This window comes from Podarcis filfolensis (assembly GCF_964270895.1).
Source record: "Podarcis filfolensis genome assembly, chromosome: 7".
NCBI classification, from domain to species: domain Eukaryota; kingdom Metazoa; phylum Chordata; class Lepidosauria; order Squamata; family Lacertidae; genus Podarcis; species Podarcis filfolensis.
Window position 1 is genome coordinate 89774254 of NC_139603.1, and position 12605 is coordinate 89786858.

At 48.0% G+C, this 12605-nt stretch overlaps 2 protein-coding genes and 1 pseudogene across 3 annotated transcripts in view; 1 reads left to right on the forward strand and 2 right to left on the reverse strand.

Moving 5' to 3' along the window:
* The first annotated feature begins 805 nt into the window (after nt 1–805).
* Nucleotides 806–11555, forward strand: VPS28 (VPS28 subunit of ESCRT-I). The gene is made up of 10 exons (XM_083622393.1): nt 806–873; nt 3371–3458; nt 4311–4343; nt 4652–4685; nt 6920–7009; nt 8117–8222; nt 8507–8608; nt 8958–9011; nt 10136–10227; nt 11007–11555. Exons 2-10 carry the CDS (start codon nt 3422–3424, stop codon nt 11122–11124), a joined length of 666 nt encoding a protein of 221 aa, XP_083478519.1. The 5' UTR covers nt 806–873; nt 3371–3421; the 3' UTR covers nt 11125–11555.
* LOC310766005 (meiotic nuclear division protein 1 homolog) lies at nt 1776–3040 on the reverse strand (annotated as a pseudogene). Its single transcript has one exon. The product of its transcript is annotated as a meiotic nuclear division protein 1 homolog (transcript).
* A 267-nt stretch (nt 11556–11822) lies between the features above and the next one.
* Nucleotides 11823–12605, reverse strand: part of TONSL (tonsoku like, DNA repair protein) — a 47860-nt gene continuing 47077 nt past the window's right edge. The window contains exon 26 of the mRNA XM_083621842.1: nt 11823–12490. Coding sequence (XP_083477968.1) covers nt 12297–12490 — 194 coding nt within the window. The 3' untranslated portion in view covers nt 11823–12296. The remainder of the gene's footprint in view (nt 12491–12605) is intronic.

The following is a 12605-nucleotide window of genomic DNA, read 5'->3' on the forward strand; positions in this document are numbered from 1 at the left end:
ATTACATTTACGTCCCAGATACCTCGATATCTGTCTACCTTATCGGTTGCGTCGCATAGATTCGCTTTTGTTAGAGCCAGATTTAATGTGTTCCCCTCAAATGTGCTGAGCAATAGATTTTCTAACGGTAAAACCTCTGTTTTATGCGCATGTGACAACAAATCAATAGAATCCCTTTACCATATCTTGTTTAATTGTCCTTTATATATTCTTCCCAGATCAAGGATTCTGAGTTCAATCATTTTGGAAACTGTTGCTAAACCACCTGAATTACATCTAGCCTATCTACTCCAGGACATTGACTCTTATAGAACATTACAGGTTGCCAGATTCCTGAATTCAGTTCTTTCATATAAAAGACTTCATGGAATGCTGCATGACTATTAAAAATCTAGTAAACTCTATCCACCATCTTTATATTCAAGGCCACAATATGGTACATCTAGAGATTGTATGTATGTAACGTGAAGGAGATTATGCGTTGAAATATTTTAGTTGATATTTTAGAATGTAGAACGCTATTTTATTTATTGATTGGTTTTACCTTGTGGGCTTATAGCCGAATAAAGTATTATCTATCTATCTATCTATCTATCTATCTATCTATCTATCTATCTATCTATCTATCTATCTATCTATCTAATCTATCACGTGTGTGCGAGAGCTCTAGAGCCCTCTATAGCCCGAAACGCGCTCTATAGTCCGTAGCTCTATAGCCCGTAGCTCTATAGCCCGAAACGCGCTCTGGGGCCGCCAGGCCTGACTAAACGATTGCCGAGCCCCGCAGGGGGAAGGGAGCGCGCCGAGCTATCGAACGGAGGCGGGGCGCCATTTTCCCGGAAGTGGGGAAGGAAACGAAGCAGCCGGAGCCAGGTAAGGCCTTGAGCTTCTGTGGGGGGCAGCCCTTGACCTGGGGGGGGGGCGAGATTTGAGAGGGGGGCCCCTGGTCCTCGGGGGGCCCTTGTGGGGATGCGGCCCCCGCCCGCCTTCTCCCTCTCTTATCTGGGGAGGGGGGCGCCATTGCTCTTTCAGACCTGGGGGGGGGGAGTGGGTCCCGTGGACGCCCCCTCTCAGCTGGGGCAGCTTCCCCCACCGCCAGGACGCCCCTTGGCTCTCCGTGGGTCCCTCAGTCAGGATCCCCCCCCCTCCATCCCTTCTCCTCTCTCTTCCCTCCTGCCTGCCTGCCTCCCTCACAGGGTTGTTGTTGCTCCTGGGGGGCAGAGCTGGCCTGGTCTGAATCACCTCAAATAATAATAATAATAATAATAATAATAATAATAATAATAATAATAATAAATCTTATTTATACCCCGCCCTCCCCGGCCAGAGCCGGGCTCAGGTAAAATTACAGTAAAAACATAATGGGGGGGACGACCCAATTTAAAATACAGGTTAAAATGCAGCCTTTTTTTACAAGTAGCCCATAGATATAATAATATATAAGATTAATAATAATAATAATAAATCTTATTTATACCCCGCCCTCCCCGGCCAGAGCCGGGCTCAGGTAAAATTACAGTAAAAACATAATGGGGGGGATGACCCAATTTAAAATACAGGTTAAAATGCAGCCTTTTTTTTTTAAAGTAGCCCATAGATATAATAATATATAAGATTGATAATAATAATAATAATAATAATAATAATAATAATCTTATTTATACCCCGCCCTCCCCAGCCAGAGCCGGGCTCAGGTAAAATTAAAGTAAAAACATAATGGGGGGGACGACCCAATTTAAAATACAGGTTAAAATGCAGCCTTTTTTAAAAAGTAGCCCATAGATATAATAATATATAAGATTAATAATAATAGTAATAGTAATAATAATATATTTATACCCCGCCCATCTGGTTGGGTTTCCCCAGCCACTGTGTGTGGCTTCCAACTGAATATTAAAAACAATACAGCACCAGACATTAAAAACTTCCCTCAACAGGGCCGCCTTCAGTTGTCTTTTAAAAGTAAAATAGTTGTTTATTGCCTTGACATCCGTGGACCCCCCCCCCCCCCCGCAGCTGGGGCAGTTTCGCCCACCGCCAGGATGCCCCTTGGCTCTCCGTGGGTCCGTCATCCGTCCGTCAGTCAATGGGCCAGCCAGAATGCGCCCCCCTCCATCCCTTCTCCTCTCTCTTCCCTCCTGCCTGCCTGCCTCCCTCACAGGGTTGTTGTTGCTGCTGCTGCTGCTGCTGCTGGGGGGGGGGGCGCGGAGTTGTTAACCAAAATACAAATAATGGCAAAAGAAAAAGAAGCTTCAGAATGAAAATGAAATCTCTCAAACAATATCAAATTACTTGCCATTCTTACTAAACCTTTCTAACCGATGTAGTCAAAAAGTCTTCAGGAATGCCAAATGTCTTGTCACGTTTGCTCTCTTCAAATGCAAACTTCCGTTTCGCCCAAGATTTTGCTGCAAAGATATTATCAGTCCATCTGTTGGCTGCTTCCTTATTTTATTTTATTTATTTATTTATTTGCTTGCTTGCTTGCTTGCTTGCTTGCTTGACGGATTTCTTCAACAATATCTGGATCACGTTCTTTGTATTTATCTATTTCTGCCTTTAATTGGTCTCTCTTCTGACAAAGGGCAGTAAGTTCCTTTATGAGTGCCGCATGTTCTGCAGTGTCTTGGCGCCCAATTTTTGATTTCTCAATGGTTTCTTGTAAGCTTTTTTTTTTCTTTTGGCTATATTTTGAGAACTGATTCTGCAGTTCCTCCAGTTTAGGCTTTCTTGCATGAAGAGCTTTACTTGGAAAAGCCCAAAAATAATTTGAAGTCCCAATCCTGTCCGTGTCCACCATGCTATCATCGACTAAGCTCTGTAAGACCTCCTTCACCGACATAGCAGTGTTTCAAAAAACATTTCCATCATCCGTATTCTCTTCTCTTCAACACTCAGCCCCCTTTTCTTTGACATGTCTCTTCCTTCCCTCCCCGGATGGCGGGAATTTGAGTTTGAGGGGGGAAAGACGCGGACGCTGCTCCGCCCCCTCTCTCCCTGGAGAACTGGCCTGGTCTGAATCACCTCAATTAATAATAATAATAATAAATTTTATTTATACCTCAGCCGGATCCGGGCACAGGGCTGCTAACACCAGTAAAATTACAGTAAAAGCATAATAGGAAAGACACAACCCCAATTTAAAATACAGGTTAAAATGCAATTTAAAATGCAGCCTCATTTTAAAAGTAGCCCATAGATATAATAATATATACGGAATAATAATAATAATAATAATAATAATAATAATAATAATATGTATACCCCACCCATCTGGCTGGGTTTCCCCAGCCACTTGGAATACAAAATCAGCAAATGAACAAATGTGAAGGGAGGTTTAGTTGTGACTTCTTACCTGCTCTTATCACAGGCACCTTGCGTGTTGGTACTTTGGATCTCAGCTGCGGACCTCGGAGGAAGAATGTTTCATGGAATCCCAGCTGCCCCTGGGATGGGAGGTGAGTCCAGTCCTGCTTTTGAGCTAATTCTGGGGTGGCCAGAGCAAATGCAGGGACTTCTTGGACCTTGATATGCAGGGGTTTTTTTGTGTGTGTGAAGTGTTTTTATATATTTCATTATAAAAATATGTATCAATCGCCCCTTCACATATAATATCAAGGCAGTGTAAAGCAAAATATGTCAGTGTGATAAAATGTTAAATACGAGATATAGTGGACACTCAGGTTGCGAACATGATCCGTGCAGGAGGCACGTTCGCAACCTGCAGTGCCGCGTCTGCACACGCGCAGGTTGTAATTCAGCGCTTCTGCGCATGCGCAAAGCACGATTTAGCGCTTCTGCACATGCGTGACCGCCAAAACCCAGAAGTAACCCATTCCGGTACTTCAGAGTTTTGGCAGGTCCGTAACCTGAAAAAACGCAACCTGAAGCATCTGTAACCCGAGGTATGACTGTAATCCTAAAAGGGACTTGAAAGAATTTATAAACGGCTGAATAGGTGTGTTGGCATAAGATCTGGAAGAGGTGCCTAAAAATAATTGGCAAGGATGCTGTGTATATAACCTGTGTGCTAGGCTGTGTGTGTCTTCAAACCCCCGCTGATCTTGGGCTTCTTTTCCAAATTCTTTTGTGTTCTGGCATAAGGAAAGAGGAGAGGGCAATCCGTGGCTGTTAACCACGATGGTTATACTCTGCCTCCAAAGTCAGAGGCAGTTGCTGGAAATCACCGGAGGGCAGAGGCTCGTGTGCTCAAATCCTGCTTGTGGGTTTCCTGAAGAACTTTTCTCATGTTCATGGCAGCAGTTTGGGAGGAAGCCGGTCTCATGTATTTCCACCTTTTTGTTTTTCAGCCCCAGCGAATAAGCCGGAACTATACGAGGCAAGTGATGCTGTTTCCCTTGTGGCTTAGTGGCAAGAAACTCCTTTCAAATGAGGCACAGGGAGTGGGTTGGGGAGGGGGAGTTGCAGTATTGCGGGGAATTTCAGGCACTCCCCAGATTGCAGGACTGCCAGCCAGAGCGCTCCGGATTTGGGCAGGACTTCCCTGGGGAACTACACTCCCTGCTCCTTACAAGGGCATTTGGGGGCCTCCCTTAGCCCAGACTTGAAGGTCCCCGATTCCCCAACTCTCCTTTCGTGTGGTGCAAAGATCTGGTGGATGCAGTGTTACTCTCCTTTCCCTTGCAGGAAGTGAAGTTATACAAGAACGCCCGGGAGCGAGAGAAGTGAGTACTTGCCCCAATTACCATATTTTGCTCTATAGGACGCACCCGACCATAGGACGCACCTTGTTTTTTTGTTTTTGTTTTTTTATAAATTTTTATTGATTTTCCAACATGAATTAAAACACTTTACAACTAACAATACATAGACAAACAAACATATAAACACGTATAATTTCATAACCTCTTTTTCTTAAGCCTTATTTCAATGACTTCCCCATACCTCCCTTTTCTGCATCCCTGTTTTAAACTTTTTCAGCAACCCCTAATTTCAATTACTTATGATTCACTTTCTTTAATCCTTTTACTCTTACCCAATCATTTATCGCTGCAATTCTGTTTTACGTTACCCATGACATTTTAGCACTCATTGATTTTACAACAGTTCTTAAGATAAACTTTAAATTTCTTCCAAGGACGCACCTTGTTTTAGAGGGGGTGAACAAGAAAAAATTTCCCCCCTCTCTGCCCCTTCCATTTCTCCTCCCGCTTCGCTGAAGGGGCACTGCGCAGAAAGGGAAAGCTATGCAGCGCCTCTCCAGCGAAGCGAAGCCAGGAGAGCAAGAGGGATCGGTACGCGCCGACCCCTCTCGCTCTCCAGGCTTCAGTGAAGGCAACCCGAAGCCTCCGGAGGCTTCAGGTTCCTTTTGCTGAAGCCAGGAGAGTCTTGCTTTCCTGGCTTCAGCTTCGGGTTGCCTTCACTGAAGCCTGGAGAGCAAGAGGGGTCGGTGCGCACCCGACCATAGGACGCACCTTGTTTTAGAGGGGGAGAACAAGAAAAATTTTCAGTGATGGCTCAGGCCACACCTCTGTTCAACTCCCGCTCTGATTACCTACTCTGAGACCCCACAGCTAATTCTCCCCTGGCCTCCTCGCTGGCCCAAGTAGGACTAATTCAGCCAGCTAGCCCTGGGGATTATCTAATGCTTATTCCCCCTTATTTGATTTCTGAATTTTATTGTTATTGATGTTTTTATACTGTATTTTATGCTGTTTTTACAATTAAGTGTTTTAAATTTGTTGTTAGCTGCCCTGAGCCCGGTTTTTGAACCGGGAAGAGCAGGGTATAAATAAAATTTTATTATTATATTTTATTATTAACTCTCTCTGCCTGGGAAGGGGCTTGATTGACAGAAAGGGAGAGCGACTTTTGAGGATTCTGCAGTCGTGGGAGTGGTCTGAGGGGCTCAGTCTTCTTTAGGAAAGCAGTTCATAAGATATCAAATTCTGCATTAATTGCTGTTGGGATGGATTTGGAAAGTAGGGTGGAATGCATGATCTATTAATAATCCTTCCTCTTACTCACTTGAGGAAGTTGGGTGTCTAGTTTAGCAGAGTTAAAATATGCCATTCTGTGCTGCATTAGCACTGAAACTTTGGACAAAGCTGTGGAGCTTTCTCTAATTACCCAGGATGCCTTGGGCATCCTGCCTGGTTTATTCCTCTGAATAAAATAACAACACAGAAGTCTGTAGCATAAGAGCATATAAATATTGTTTCCCGACATAAAATTGCAGACTTGATTCAGGTAGAAAATAGCAGTGAAATAAGGCGGGCAAAATATATAGTGGAATCTCGGAAGTTGAACATAATCCATTCCGGAAGGACGTTCGACTTCCGAAATGTTCGAACTCCGAGGTGTAGCTTCTGATTGGCTGACAGCTAGGCTGTTTGCAGATCAGAAGCTGCGACAGATGTTTGGGTTCCAAGGAACATTCGAAAACTGGGACACCGGCATCCGGGAGCCGAAACATTCCAAAATGGAGGTGTTTGGGAACCGAGGTTTGACTGTATTACAAAATTACCAAATACATGGTTTAGGTCAAAGATGGGGTTTGTGCTTTGGGGGAGCACAGATCCTGCATCCTTTCCCTATGGCTGCATGATGAGAGAGTTTTCCTCAGGTGGGAGGAAGTGACGAGGATTGTTTTCCTATTGTTATCCTTTCTGCCTGGGCAAGCAGAGGATGTGACCTCACACAGAATGCCCTCTAGGAATTTACAGGGAGCGCCATGTGTCTTAACCCTTTGCTCCCCTAGCAACTGTGGAATTTTATATTTTGAGTGCCGTGTATTACCCCACAAATGCAGGAACCCTTGTCTGACGTGAGATGTCCGCATGCCCCTATGCCCCCCCCCCGCAAGGCTCCTGGCCTCTGTCAGAGTCTCTTTTCTCAGAGGGAAACGGGTCAGGGTGCAGCTGGACCTCCCTAATTGACTTGTTTAACTTTGCTTCAGATACGACAACATGGCTGAGCTGTTTGCTGTGGTGAAGACGATGCAGGCTCTGGAAAAAGCCTACATCAAGGACTGTGTCACCCCCAACGAGTGAGTTGACAGGCACCTGGAGGGATCTGAGGCAATGCCACTCTGGGTTCAGAGAATTGCCGGGGAGGAAGGGCCACAGAGGGCCACCTGATTCAACCCCCTGCAATGCAGCTCCCTCAAGAGATCTGTAAAAGGGGAGAAGAGATCTGGGGCAGCATTGCTTAATTCAGGAGTGGAGCAGGGCAGCGTCAGTCATGGGCAGCTGTTAAGTTTGTGGGTCGTAAATCCTTTGACCCACCGAGTCCGCTGCAACGGCACTGCAATAAATCTGAACTTATTGCCACTCCGACAAACTTCAGTGGTGCCCACACGCTGCCACTCTTCTCAGTTGCCGGATAATAGCAGAGTTCACATGCAGCGTAAAATGGCTTGTCTGTGGCGACGTGGTGTCTTCAGTAACTCAGCCCGACACCAGTGCTTCTAATCTAACACTATTTAGAAGCATAACAAACAGAAAAGAAAACCTACAGAATCTAGCTGCATGTTCGCAGCTTTCTGCCTCTAACAAAAATGAAACTACCTTGCTCACATTCTCAGACTGCTCTCTGCAGCCCCCAGAGAGCATAAGGTAAAGGGACCCCTGACCATTAGGTTCAGTCGTGGCCGACTCTGGGGTTGCGGCGCTTATCTCGCTTTACTGGCTGAGGGAGCCGGCGTACAGCTTCCGGGTCATGTGGCCAGCATGACTAAGCCGCTTCTGGCGAACCAGAGCAGCGCACGGAAACGCCGTTTACCTTCCCGCCGGAGCGGTACCTATTGATCTACTTGCACTTTTGTGCTTTCGAACTGCTAGGTGGACAGGAGCAGGGACCGAGCAACGGGAGCTCACCCCGTCGTGGGGATTTGAACTGCCAACCTTCTGATCGGCAAGTCCTAGGCTCTGTGGTTTAGACCACAGCGCCACCTGCGTCCCCCAGAGAGCATAGATCAAAGGAAAATGCCCGGGTCGTGTGAGCCATGCACCCAGTGAATAAGAAAGCTTCCTGGAGTGTAACTGTCCAGAACCACCGCCACAGCAGCTGTGGAGAAAAAGGGGGCAGGGCTAACAGTGGAGGCTCAGCTGAAGAGGGTGGGCAGCCGATTCCATGTGGTCCCCTCTCCTTCCAGGTACACTGCAGCTTGCTCCCGCCTCCTAGTCCAGTACAAGGCAGCCTTCAAGCAGGTCCAAGGCCCGGAAATCAACTCCATCGATGACTTCTGCCGTAAATTTCGGGTAAGCAGTTGATGCTGAAGGGCGACGACTGCATGGGCGGCGTTGAGCTGGGAATGGTGTCCTCTGGTCCCAGCTGTGCAGCCAGCTTCTCATCCCTGGGTGCAAAACCTTTGCTCCTTCACCCCAGAGTGCAGATGAAGCGGCTTTTCCCAGCTCCTGACCCGCCTTGCTGTCCTCGAGGGGATCGAGACCATGGCTGTGGGAGCCTGAGGGGATCCCTGTGGAAAGTTGTGGCTGATCTGTGTTTCCCTCCTTTGAGCGTCCCTGTTTCCTTTCTCCTGTAGCTCGATTGCCCGCTGGCCATGGAGAGGATCAAGGAAGACCGGCCGATTACCATCAAGGACGACAAGGGCAACCTCAACCGCTGCATTGCGGACATTGTGTCGGTAGGTGGGCGGGGGGAGGGAGGGAGGGACAACCTGGAGCAGAAAGGCGTCTCTTGGGGGTCCCTCTGCCTGATGCTCCCTGGGCCCGAACTGAAGGGTAATCCTCATAGAACTCTAGCCCAATGGTTGCCATTAATTTGGTTATGAATTGATTTTAGAATGAATTGATTTTAGAATGTCTTTCAGTTAATTATTCAATTGTGATTTTATGTAAACTGTGTTACTTTTACTGTTAGCTGCTCTGAGCCTAGCTTTGGCTGGGGAGAGCGGGATATAAATAAAATTTTATTATTTTATTATTATTATTATTATTATTATTATTATTATTATTATTATTTTCCCCTTGCAGCTCTTTATCACAGTGATGGACAAGCTGCGCTTGGAGATCCGGGCAATGGATGAGGTGAGTGAGAGGAGAGGGGTGCTTCTACCCAAAGTCGCTGCCCTCCACCGGCCAAGGTTGGTCAGGGTGCTGCTGTCAGCACCCTGCTCCTTGCTCGTTTGTTATGGGGTGTTAGATACTGCAGGCTTTCCAGCCAAACTACGGGCACAGGTTCCGTTGTGAAATGGGCAGCAGTTGATCGGATCCTGTCTCTAGGTATAATCACAATGACGGTGTCCCCAAAAGCAGTGTATAAATCTTACGAAATACTCCCTACATGTTCACAGGGGATAAAGCTATCAGTGTCTGGTACCATCATCACCCTGCCTTTTGACACTTGAGATGAGTGTTTTTAGGACCCAACATATTTCTGTAATTTTGCTTTCACCCACCCTTAGGACCTTGCTTATTTATTTCATTTCGTTTATAAAAAACATTTATATCCCACTAAAGAATAAAAATATACCCAGGGGCGGTTTACAACATTAAAAGGATTAAAAGCCATGCACAAAAAGTGAGTCCATGTCAGGGGAAAAGCTGGGGTATAAATATATAATGATAATAATGAAGTGGTTGCTTTTTTTTTTTTAAAAGCATCAATAAAGCATGGTGGAAGGATGAACTCTTAATTGGCTGCATTGACCTGCCAGAATAGAACAATTTTCAGGCATTTGAAAGTTGGCACAGAAGGCACCTTGGGGTGAGGGGTGGGGGGAGAAATTGTAACGATAATAATGATGTGAGCAGGCAGTTGCAGGATCAGAAGCATTCCTGTCCCTAAGGGATGCTGGATTAGAGAGGTCTTTGGCCTGATCCAGCCACAGGGCTCTGTCTATATCCTCTCCTTCGTCGGATGGCCCTCTATAAGCAATTCTTTAGTTTAGATTCCTGCATTGTCGTGGGCTCCACTAGATGACTCCAGAGGACTCTTGGGACCCCTTCTGCCATCCTGATTCCATGGTTTGAAGCACGTTTCCCCCCAATTCCCTATACGCTTAGCCAGCATGAAAATTGCTTGGTGTCCTGAGATCAGCAACTGCACCTGCCCGCCAAGACACGTCCTTGAGTGCTTTGTGGCTTGGGAGAGATGGCGGGAGGCTGACCAAGGAAGGCTGCCAAGTGACCTTCCCTCTCCTGCTCCTCAGATCCAGCCTGACCTCCGAGAATTGATGGAGACCATGAACCGCATGAGCCACTTGCCCCCGGACTTCGAGGGGCGGCAGAAAGTGAACCAGTGGTGAGCATTTCCCCCATAGAATTAGGAACTCTGGTTTCTCTCCTCTTACCCTTTTCGATTATTCTAAAATGAAACTGTTGTCTGGTGGGGTAAAAAAGGGACCCCTGACCATTAGGTCCAGTCGTGACCGACTCTGGGGTTGCGATGCTCATCTCGCTTTATTGGCCGAGGCAGCTGGCGTACAGCTTCTGGGTCATGTGGCCAGCATGACTAAGCCGCTTCTGGCGAACCAGAGCAGCGCACAGAAACGCCGTTTACCTTCCCACTGCAGCCGTACCTATTTATCTACTTGTGCTGGCATGCTCTTGAACTGCTAGGTTGGCAGGAGCAGGGACCGAGCAATGGGAGCTCACCCCGTTGCGGGGATTCGAACCGCCAACCTTCTGATCGGCAAGCCCTAGGCTCTGTGGTTTAACCCACAGTGCCACCCACGTCCCGCCTGTCTGGTGGGGAGACTGCAGCAAAGGCAGCGCCTCAAAGCTGTAGCTTTTCCATCCCAGGTGGGTTGGCGGAAACGCCTGAGGCCTTTCCGTGCGGCTTCCAAACCTCCCCCAGCCTGAGCTCACTTTTCCGCTTGGAACAGGGAAGAGGCCAGAGCCATCTGCCTCTCTTATGGCCCGACAGAGGCAATTCCCAGAAGAGGCTTCTCTTTCCTCCCCCCGGTATATTGTGGAGTCACGAGGAGGAAGGCAGGATGAGAGGGGAAGAGACAAGACGCCCCTTCTTCTCCCTCTTGCGCATTCCGCTCCAGCGCTTGATGCCTCTTGCTCTCCCCCCAGGCTGCAAACCCTGAGTGGCATGTCGGCTTCGGACGAACTGGACGACTCTCAAGTGCGGCAGATGCTCTTTGACTTGGAGTCCGCCTACAATGCCTTCAACCGCTTCCTGCACTCGTGAGGAGGACGGGCTTTGGGCCTCGTCGACAGCGGCCACATCATGCGGTGATAGAGCCATTGTGCCAGGAATGAAAATGTACATTCCTCCCATTGTCCCTCTGAATGCGAGGACTCAAGTTTCCCCTCCTTTGTGGGGAAGAAACTCCCTCTTGTTAATGTTTAAGTTCCATGGCTCTCCTGTTTTCTCATTCATTGCATTGTATAGTATTTGTGTCCACTTCTCTAAGGGGGTGGGGTGGGGAGGGAGTCTAATAATGCACCACAGAAGGCGGCAAACAACTGACAGCTAACTCTCTTTGCCACCTGAAGGGGGTCAGTGGTGGGGCAGGTAATGCCTCTGTGGTGCTTGTATTTATTTGAGTGTTGCTTTTGCCTCAGAGAGGCAGACTCTACCAGTCTGAAGCAAATAAAAAATCTTTCTACAGTGACAAATGGCGGCCTTATTTCTTTGATTCAGACGGCTCTTTTTTTCCACCCAGAGGTGACTCCAATACGCCTCTAAAAATTGGGACTTATTTCCCTGGTCCCGTATCCCAAATGAGCTTTCAGAAATCAGCAGCTTCTGACTTCTTTCCGTAGCACAAAGCTCAAAACACACAAGGCCTGGACAGCTTCCCCACCCCTGTGGCTCCACTACCTGCCCATTCGAGACCAGCAACAAAGACACAGGACAGACAAGACGAGGGACGACACAGCATCTTTGTGTTGCGAGGCATTCAATAAATATTGGAAATCACATCACAGAACTGCTGGGCAGCGCAAGGGGGGAGAGAGAGCAGAAGACCCTTAGAGCAGGACAAAGCCAGCCGCTTTTTCCATACCAATAATCCTTTTTCTCAGCCACCACACCAAACTCAGAATATAATTCATAATGGGAGTTTTGAGTTGGTCCTGTCGGAGCTCTGGATGCACCTGTGTCGGGCAAGTGTCTAGTCCCACCCAAAGCAGTGTAATGCCAAGCTATCTCCCTTGAGAGAGAGGACAGACACCCCTCGCTTTCATCTGGTCCATCAGCGGCTCTGGACCATGCCAGCTTACAGGAGCCCAGGAGCTGCCTTTTTAAGTCCACGGCCGCACTGGGCACCGCGATCCCAGACTGCTGGAGCCTGCGAAGTGTTCCAGAGGCGGCTTCATGGGTGAGGCCTACAGCACACAGGGGAGAAGCATCGCGTCCTACAGGCAGTGGCAGAAGAGTTTGTGATGCCGTGTGACTGAGTGGAGGGAGGTGCCCGGCGGGCCACGCCACAGCTCCGCCACGTCCCGCTGGTCACTCCTGCTCAGGTGGCGAGTGCAGAGCTGCAGCTGAGAGACGTTCGCAGAGAGCTTTGTCCATGTCACGCTGTCCAGCGGCCCCCTCACAGAGCAGCCTAGGGAAGGAAGGAAGGAGAAGGACTGGAGGAGCCTCCTTTGTCTAGAATGCACAGCTAGACTGGTGACTGGGAGTGGCTGCCGAGACCACGTAACACCAGTCCTGAAAGACCT

Coding starts and splice junctions, on each gene's coding strand:
- VPS28 (XM_083622393.1), top strand. CDS start 3,422: ATGTTTCATGGAATCCCAGCTGCCCCTGGGATGGGAG. Junction 4,344..4,651: donor GCCGGAACTATACGAGGCAA/GTGATGCTGTTT, acceptor CCTTGCAGGAAG/TGAAGTTATACAAGAACGCC. Junction 4,686..6,919: donor AACGCCCGGGAGCGAGAGAA/GTGAGTACTTGC, acceptor ACTTTGCTTCAG/ATACGACAACATGGCTGAGC.